Genomic DNA, 10023 nt, shown 5'->3' on the forward strand with positions numbered 1-10023 from the left:
ACTAAAATAAAAATGGAGTTGAAATCAAAGGGAGTACCTAGGCTAAAACTTATTACTTGTTCTGGCACATAGAAGCAAAATTGACCCTGAAACCGACAAAAAGTCTCCACTCCGAAAGCATCATAATGCTCAATTAATTGAAGTATTGCAACACACCTACATTTGTGTTGAACGGGGATGCAAACAAAGCTCAGAGGCGAGTGGCTCAGTGCTATATCACCTTTCTATCAACACTGGCGAAACCTATGCAACAGTAATGTTTCCACACCATTGAAATTTCTTATCAAAACATCGCCGCTCATGATGCAAACAGCTCGTGAGGAAGATGCAATGACCGGTTTCTCACTCTTATCAATATCACTTCGTCCAGCCGTCACGGCTGTGTGACGTCACCAGGTCAGGTGTGACGTCATACCAGGCGACGGCGGCGCGCCGGTCGAGTCGGGTCGGTCGGCAGTGTGCGCCGCTGCGTGGCTGAGAGAGGTGGTGTGAAGGGGGCGGCCCGGCGCCAGCGCACGAGATACGCTCTGCATAGCTCCGAGGAACAGGTGGGTGATACCGCGGGACGGGTCGCCAAACTGTGACGAGTGCTGTTTCAATAGTGCACATGTGGCAAAGTCAATGGAGCTTAATTTTGACGAGTGATGACCCAGCAGTTAGGTAGTTTTTTTATTGCCTGATAGAATTATAACATGAGGTAGGTAGTCCTGTTAGATAGAACGCGACTAAAGGGTCTTCGTTAAATTTTATTTAATTGATATGCAGACCATCGCCATTAATGCTCATTTACGGTTAAGACTAATATTTAACAAACTGTTACGAGACTCGGCAAAATATCCCATATAAAACGAGCCGATCGGTTTCGTTTAATAGGGCCTTATTAGTCTAATAACTGCATTTCGGGGTCATTAGATGATGGGATGCTAGGAAAAGCAAATATTGGGCTGATTGCAGCGGAGGACTTACCTAATACCTATCCTAAGCAAATATATTAATCCCTGTCAAAAAATATGTCGAAAGAACACGGTGCCAAAGTTTGTGAATAAGACTGTTGTATTTCTCTTTATAATCTGCATATTTCAACAGGATATGACGAGTTTGTTTTACGAGCTATTCATAGAAAAGTCATCACTGGGGTCATAATGACTTTCCCGTAGTAGTCCAATATTTTCCTCTATATATATTGATTGCACACCCATGAGCTTTATTGTTCAGTTCACAACGCTGTTTAGTATATGCCTAATCAGCATGTCACTAACGAGCAAACATACACGCACCCTGATATACGACAAAGCCCGCATTCATATAGACTTTGTGTTGTTCTTCCTGCTAATTGTTATCGAGCTCTGCGCTATCACACGCCCAAGCGTACAATCAACGGTGAACTACATATTTAACGTAATCAAAAAGCACTCGGTACTTCACTTGCTTTTTTTGTAAGGGATCAGTTCAGTCGCCTCCTTTTTTCATGTCAAGCTAGGTCAGGTCATGTCAGAGCGACTTCAGATCGCTAAACGTTTTCGACAGATGCCCAATGTCAGGGAACATGTGCGCGGATGGTCATACAGCGAAAAAGAAGAGAGAGAGAGAGAGAGAGAGAGAGAGAGAGAGAGAGAGAGAGAGAGAGAGAGAGAGAGAGAGAGAGAGAGAGAGAGAGAGAGAGAGAGAGAGAGAGAGAGAGAGAGAGAGAGAGAAATTGAGTAGAGACGAGATGCATCGATATGTCACCGTTTATCACAACATATATCAAAGAAGATGCTTGTTATTGCAAACTGCAACCTACCATCTTCGCAAATACCTCCCAATAATTCAATCGCAATTCGCATAACTTTAATGGGTCTTTTATCGCCCGACGCACCTCTATCCAACTGCAAATCCCATAAATAAATCGCTTTAAGCGCTTCGCTTTGACAGCATGTTTTGACAACAAATACACACAGAAAAATATTGACACCGTTAGCGGTGTAATTACACAGTACGTATCTGAGCACTTGAGGAAAGTTAATTTAGTCCCTTCCCCGCTTAAATTACTCGCGCTTCTAAATGAACACCAGGAAGAAGGTAATAGAACACTGTTAGGAGGGTTGGGTGTTTTGCTACATGTAGTAAAACACCCAACCCTCCTAACAGTGTTCTATTACCTTCTTCCTGGTGTTCATTTAGAAGCGCGAGTAATTTAAGCGGGGAAGGGACTAAATTAACTTTCCTCAAGTGCTCAGATATGTACTGTGCAATTACACCGCTAACGGTGTCAATATTTTTCTGTGTGTACAAAACGTGCTGTCAGATGTAGACCCGAGGTTGTCCGGTGCATCTTCGGCGCCGTGTTTGGGTTTCCAACTAACTGTCCTGGTTAGGAAGTGTCAGCGGGTGGCGTCCATCCGGACTGAATGGTCGGAGGATCGTGCCTTTGGATGGCGTGTCTTGATGTGGGATGGGGGGAGGGGGAGGGGACGGTCGAATGTCGGACTGCGCGGTGGTGGATCGAGTGTCTCCAGTCCGCGTGTCTCGGTTAGAGGGTGGTCAGCGGCGTCACGTGTGTCCGGCTAGTGTTTCTCGTATTGTCAGGTGTGTCCGGCTAGTGTTTCTCATATTGTCAGGTGTGTCCGGCTAGTGTTTCTCATATTGTCAGGTGTGTCCGGCTACTGTTTCTCATATTGTCAGGTGTGTCCGGCTAGTGTTTCTCATATTGTCAGGTGTGTCCGGCTAGTGTTTCTCATATTGTCAGGTGTGTCCGGCTAGTGTTTTTCATACTGTCAGGTGTGTCCGGCTAGTGTTTCTCATATTGTCAGGTGTGTCCGGCTAGTGTTTCTCATATTGTCAGATGTGTCCGGCTAGTGTTTCTCATATTGTCAGGTGTGTCCGGCTAGTGTTTCTCATATTGTCAGGTGTGTCCGGTTAGTGTTTCTGCATATTGTCAGGTGTGTCCGGCTAGTGTTTCTCATATTGTCAGGTGTGTCCGGCTAGTGTTTCTCATATTGTCAGGTGTGTCCGGCTAGTGTTTCTCATATTGTCAGGTGTGTCCGGCTAGTGTTCCTCATGTCTCATTCGGAATGCTTGATGACAGAGCGATTGAAGGATGTGTCTTGAGCAGACACGTAAGTGGACACGGACATATGGGATAATGAGAGGAATATATCCAGAAACACTTGGCAACCATTGTAATCCTGCGAAAAAATCGCATATTTTTGTCTCGGAATGGCGCTTGCCGACCTTTCATCCTGTCGCCGTGTGAGTATCGAATTGTAAGACGTTGCGTTTCGGCTAGAAGATCGTGCCTATCGGGCCTGCGTATGTCGGTGTATCGGTATCGTTCTTCGCCCCCCAGCGGCACACAGCACGCTCGACATTCATCCGAGACGCGCCCTGGGCGCCAGACACGCGTGTGCGTGGCTCGGGCCGGGTGAGAGTTGTCGGCTCGACACCTGCGCCCTACCGCGAGCCGCTCGGTACCCGCACCGCCTCCCGACCGCAGATGTGCCGCGTATGGTAATCTACAGCCGAGAGCTTTGTGCGGCTCTCCATAATACATTTCTTCAGTGAATTAACACCAATTCGTACAGTCTGACCGTATTTCTGTGGTGTCCTATTGCGTAGGTTTATTGAACTTTCCACTGCTCTTCATAGAATCTGAATACCTACCCGCATTTTACTGCAAATGCTCACCATCCGGTCGGTCGAAAAATCCCAGTAGCCTCCGTAGTTTGAACCAATGAGGAACTCTTTAACTCTGAATCGTGCAGTACAACCTCTGCTCAAGCCTTCCTTAGTGTTCCCAGACACGATGCTCTGCACTCATCAGAAACGTCTCCGGCCTTCTCTTCCTACCGGTACCGCGGCACCCTCGGGCGCATTTCCAGCTGACAGCCGAGGTGCAGCGATGCACCAGTACCGACAGCTGCCTCCCAGGAGCGGGGGGGGGGACGGAAGAGGCCCTCCCTGCCGTCTCGGCGAGGCGCGCCAGGCTGTGGGTCAGGGTCAGGCAGTTGCTGGGGTTTACGACACGTAGCGAGCTGCAGACAGAGCTTTGTGCCGGGTCCCAGAGGTGCTGCATGGTTGGTGCAGCATGCGGATACGAGTCACTGCCGGGCGAGGTAAATGCTAGGCGCATCCGACTGAAATACCTATCGCATAGTTCTTGATTCGGCTACTTCACAGTTCCGAACAAAAACCTGCATGTTCAGAGTTTGCATAGCACAGTGATCTACATAGCTCACAACATTGCCTGATTATGTTTTTATAATTTATCATAGCGTCGTCTTTGCTCACAATGCGCTGATTGGGGAATGTATGTTCAGGAAGGCAATATGTGCCGTTGCATAGCAGGGGTGCGTTATAGTGTCTGCTGCTCACAGTCCCGAACAGATTAGAGCTGTGGGTCAAGGTTGGACACGCTGTGTTGACCCCAAGCCTAGTACCGAGCGTGGGGTTTGTGGCGCTGGCGGGCGATAAAAGGTGCCGACCTTATGTTACCCGCTGCAGCATATATCTTTACGTACACATATGGTATACAAAGTAATTTAAACAAAATAAGTCCAAATCTCGAGCCGATTCCGTATGTACATCAACGAGAATGTCGAGGGTGTGCGATCAATGGCGATAAGTACCTACAAGGTGATATTCGCACAATGAAGCATATCGCATTCCAAAGCTGGAAGAATGTTTTGCGGTTTGAACTGCACTACCACATTTATCCCAATTTACCTCAATGCCTTTTACTCTAGTCTGGACTGTCGTTTATTTCTGAGAGCTGCCAGGAATTCGTACCGAGTATGATTAGCATTTAGCATACGTGGTGCACGTGGGCGCGACGCGACAAGGGGAGGGTGTCTGCCGGCACTATAACCAGTTCTCCCGTGTCGCGAGGTCACTCATCGACTGTGAACGTGAGTGAGGTCATCTGCGTGTGATGATCGGCCTGTGTGGACTTGGAGGACTCTCACCTTAGGGTGCAGGTCCGCGAGAGTATTACACAGAAGCATAATCTGTTAATAACCTGGCATTGGCTTTAAATCGATGTACTGTGAGCTGTGACATTTGGACATGTGAGTCTGTGACCAAGAGCTGCAGATGCAGTTGAGGGCGCCTATGGCTGATGCAGTCCGCCCCTGAAACCCAAGCATCATCATCATCATCATCACTCAGATTCGACCTTGCCTCTCCTCATGTAGGAGTAGCTGTATGCCACTGGTAGGCGAAATTGGTTCCATGTTGTGCCCTGGCTGGCCTGTGCGTGTCACTCTGAAGGGCACCCGATGATGGTGTGCCGAGGCTGGGCCCCACACACGGGGCTGCTCGGCGTGGGTAGCGATATTGCTCGGTTGCTCGGCCTGGGCACCACTACGTGCCATTGTTTGGGGGTGTCGTGACGCAGCCACTGCAAACGGAATTTGACGGAAATTTGAACAGTTCGTATTCCTTCGTGATTAATATTGCTTTGCCCTTACTTACTAAGCAAACTATAAAGAACTGAACTTCGCCTGTAGGGAAAAGATCGATCACCAAAACCATTATTACCAGAAGACACCAGCCGAATCTCAAGACGCCGACATAATAACACGACTGGGATAAAAACTCCTTGATGGCAGACAGAGGCGTTTAGAATTATTTCATGCACGGTGACACTGGCCCGCCCGCCGCCGCCGGCGCGTGGACCGCAGCGGGCGGCCCGGCGCGTGCATGACGGCCGAGAGCGTGACTCGAGCGGCGTGACGTGACGGCACGTAACGCCGGCGGGAGCTGGGCCAATCAGCCGCCGGTGGAGCTGGAGGGGAGGGAGGAGGAGGGATGGAGGAGGGAAGGAGGAGGGACGGGCTGAGGGATGGGGGGAAGGGGTGAATGCTTGTCAGGAGGGACGGGGATGATACATAAGAGAATGGATGTTACATAGAGGGACGACGGAAGGACACTACGAGAAGTCATGTGTAGGTGGAGATTGGCAAGAGAGGAGGAACGAGTCTGAGAAATAACAGCTAACAGATGGCAGATATCAGCTCCTAAGTGTATTGGGTCCTACCAACACTTCTCAGACAATAATAACCGCCCTCGACGCCTCGGTAGACACTTTGTCGGCGCGATCAGTCCGGCCAGCGCTCCATCAGGCGCGCCCACTGTTTGGTGATTGTGTAAAACTGGTGGCGAAATGCCGTGAAATTCGCTCAGACGGCGGCGTTCCCAGCGTAATCAGTGGCCAGACGACGGCGGCGGGTCGGAGTAGAGTAACGGGCGGCTCCGGTCTACAGTTGGGGCAGACGGGAGGGTAGCACGGAACCGTGATTGTTCTGTTTTCACGGCGCCTGGTGCCCGTGATCGCTACGTTTTGCGGTGCTGATGCCGTATCAGCACACTAAAAACATCGAATTCGACTGCACCCCTCTCCACCCCTTCCTCAATAGACTTTTCTGATTCCCTCACCACCCTCGCCACAGAGTTACACGAGCCTCATCTATAATGCATGAGGTTACACACATGCCCACACACGGACAAAGACACAACTTCACAAACAAACACTTCAACTCAGCCGCCGGGCCCCCAGCCAGGCTGACGCCTATTGTGCAAATCCTTAGAGCGTGCACATACGTCCCGTGCACACACGCACTTGCACAAGGAACGGGCTCCCATACCGTCACGAGAGCGGCTTGGAAAGGGACGGAGCGCGGCTCAGCTCGGTGACCCGTACTGGAGCCGGTCGGGGTCACACAGACCTGGGCGGGCCCACCGACCTCGTTTCACCGACAGTGTGTCTGAGACCGAGCGTCAGACCTCTGACCCGCGCTGCCACCGCTTCCCAACGGGATTCCTTAGAAACTCAGTTTTGGGTTATTAGGTATAAGAACAAATTTACTAGCTTGGAATAATCATAAAAGACTTGGCTTAGTTATTTGCTTGCTTACTAAGACAACTATCGTGCCTCCAAGACCTGAACTCAGACTGAGAAAACCAGCACGTTCATGTTATCACGGCGCCAGCTAAATTTAAGAGAAAAAACGTTTATGCTTTCTAGCAAACTTCCCAAATATACCTAAGTTACCAATAGGTCCTACAACTCGAGTTCAATTTTTCATGAGCTGTGACACAGCCAGCGCACAGTCGTCTCTATCCATAGTAGTCTGCCGACGAATTATTCTGTCCGCAGTAGACCATGCCATTGACACCTATCTCTCTGTCCCACAGACCGCTGAGGACCGCCGCTCGGCCGGTGATGCCTGCGGCCGCCGTCTGACGTCATGTCCACGCAGCTGGCGCCGGCGGCGGCGACCCTGCCGAGACAGGAGCGCGCCGCCGCGCTGCATCGAACCCGACGCGGCCGCTCTGTCGACGCGCCGGAGCCGACGCTGGTGCGCCGCGAACAGCCGCCCGCCAGCGCCGACGAGCTCGAGCGACAGGCACAGCAGATCATCCGAGAGTTGGACTCAGTGCGGTGTGACGTGCGCACGACGCCCTATCCGGTCAACAACGGGCTGAGGAAGGAACCTGTGCGACGTACCGTCTCCGGGCAGAGCACCGGATCAGGGTTCAGCTCTCTGGACCGAGTGGCGCTGAAGGCGCTCAAGAACAACAAGAACGGAGTGAAGTCGCGGAGTACTAACACCCTGCCGACGGCGCCGCAGAAGGCGAAGGTGGTTGACTCGGATCATGTGAAGAACAACCTCATCAAGGCGGAGAGTCTGAAGCGGGGCAAGGCTGGACAGTTCGCTAGTAAGAAGGTAGGAGACTTGGCGAAACCTATTGGTGGTTCGACGCAGCATCTCAACAACGTGAACCTGCTCAAGGACGAGGCGATGGGCGGACGTCACCGGCGTGGGTCAGAATCCGGCCTCGTGAACGGCATCCACCACCACGGCAACAAGGTGTTCAGCAAGCACTTCGACGATGAGGACATCGATCCACCTCGCACCCTGCACCACCCGATAAAGCGGCTGTCGTCTTCAGACAGGGACTCCTACCCTCGCGTGGTCGACTCATCCAGTCAAACCCCCTCCGGTTTCAGCCCAGTTCCCGGCGGAGGTGATGTCATCTACACGCAGGTGATCACCGGGCCGGAGCGGGCTCGCCCGGAGGTGCCTCCTCGGCCCGAGCGGCAGCCCGTCGAGCCGTACCGACCGCGCGGATTCAGCTATATCGGCCGTCGCGACGCCGATCTCATCGAGAGAGCTCAGACTGTCGAGGACCGCAGTCGCTACATTATCGAGAAGATCGCTCGCCAGCGCTCCCGCTCACCGGCCTACAAGTCGGGCTGGACGTCGCAGCGCGTGTCGGGGTCCATGTCACCGCCGCCGCCGGTCCTGCCGCCCGGAGAGACCGGAGAGGTGCGACGGGGTCGCTATGGCTCCAGCATCGTCCAGATCGGCGGTGAGGAAGCGCCTCCGCCGCGACCGCCCCCGCCCGTCGAGCCGCCGCACTACACAACACCTCGCAACAGTAGCAGCGGCGGCAGCGGTGGCAGTGGAGGACAGCAGCACTACAGCGTGCCGAGGAAGTTCTCCAGTAACGTGATTCGGCTCTCGGTGAGCGGCAGCCACACGTCTAGTGGGGACGGCTCGCCCACCGAGCGGCGCCGTAGTCAGAGCCACGAGGCTACCCCTCCACCGGCGCTGCACGCTCCCCGCAGCAGGAGCAGCTCCCCAGAGCGGTACTTCTACGGCGAGCGCCGGCCCGCGGAGCCGAGACCGGTCACACGTGTCACTGAGAAGCGCCAAGCTCCACGCCGACCCTCTCGCGAGCCTTCAGCCGAGCGGCACCGCCAGCATAACAGCCAGATCTCGCGCAAGGTCAACGGTCATGTGACCCGAGAGGTCAGCGGAGGTCGTGACGGCGCTCGGCCCGGGGACGCGACCACCCTGGAGAGACAGCGGAGGCGAGAACAACGCGCCGAGAGAGGCGGCGATCGCTCCGACCGCGAGCGCTCCTCAGAATCACCTAACCGCCAGGGAGACAACAAGAAACGAATCAAGATTAAATTCATCTACGATGCTACTCGGGATGAACCCTCGGACGCGCGTCTGGCCCGATACACTGAGTACCGCGGCAGCGACGAGGCCGACTCGGCGAGCCCGACGCCGGACACCCGGAGTCGTCACGATGTTGTTCAGATCGCCATCCAGGACGGCCACCGGCTGAAGCAGGAGAAGATGCTGCGGCAGCGGGACAAGTTCCTGGCCCACTTCTTGGAGAGCGGCAGGCCAGAGCCGTCCGAGCGGCGAGACGGTCGCCGGATATCTCCGCCACATCAGAGCTACGATAAGGACCTGCACGTGAGTACCGCGGAAAGAGAGCACTCTTGGAATGTTTTAGAATAGTAGCAGAGAAAAGACGATTTTTGTCGGTTTATGCATGTATGACAACATTAGAATGCTCCCCAGACAGAAACAATTTTACATGGATTAATGAAGCACTTCGTTTCATTTTTGGAAAACATTTCTACCGTTTGTCTTAAGATGTGTGATATTCTAACGAGTGAAACCCGCATTTCTGTCATGATTCCTTACAGCTACACATTATTCTTGATTTCCCATTGTTTTCTAATATTTTAACGGGACTTGTCACCAATTAATAAACGATCTATTCTCCCACGGCATGCCAGCAGTTTAGGAGAAAGTCTGACGCTTTCTGATCAACTCGATCGAACCGGTTACTCGACCGGTCGACCTCTCTGAATTCCAGCCCTGCCCCAATCTATGAACCGCCTCACCTAGTGCGTCTCCGACCCAAAAACACTCGCACTAGGCCGAGAACGCATCGGAGAGCGCTCAGCGCCCGCTCTAGCCGACAACAAAAACAGCGCCACCATTGTGCGCGGCGACCCTGCGGTCAGAATGTGACCTCGCCGGCCTGACCCGGTCACCAGGGACGGTAGGTCAGCCGGATTGTCGGCGCAATGGGAGCACCGCAGTCCGGGAGTTGAAAGACAATGGTTTCTAGTGAGAGAGGTCGGCGGCGAAGACACTATACAGTGGCGTCAGACAAACGGAAACGGTCATTGAAAAGCCACCGAAGGCGGCAGGCAGGCCACTGTAAAGCGCT

The 10023-nt window shown here is 53.0% G+C and overlaps 1 protein-coding gene across 2 annotated transcripts in view; it reads left to right on the plus strand.

Moving 5' to 3' along the window:
- Window positions 1-439: 439 nt before the first annotated feature.
- The window catches only part of LOC122393442 (serine/arginine repetitive matrix protein 1-like), a 33056-nt gene continuing 23472 nt past the window's right edge, over window positions 440-10023 (plus strand). Inside the window, exons 1-2 of one of the 2 annotated variants that reach the window (XM_043389462.1) lie at window positions 440-548; window positions 7174-9254. In XM_043389462.1, coding sequence (XP_043245397.1) covers window positions 7227-9254 — 2028 coding nt within the window. In that variant the 5' untranslated portion in view covers window positions 440-548; window positions 7174-7226. The remainder of the gene's footprint in view (window positions 549-7173; window positions 9255-10023) is intronic. The other variant, XM_043389469.1, reaches the window with a different exon arrangement.

Source organism: Amphibalanus amphitrite, unplaced genomic scaffold (genome assembly GCF_019059575.1).
Source record: "Amphibalanus amphitrite isolate SeventyFive unplaced genomic scaffold, NRLGWU_Aamphi_draft 000024F_arrow, whole genome shotgun sequence".
Lineage (NCBI taxonomy): Eukaryota > Metazoa > Arthropoda > Thecostraca > Balanomorpha > Balanidae > Amphibalanus > Amphibalanus amphitrite.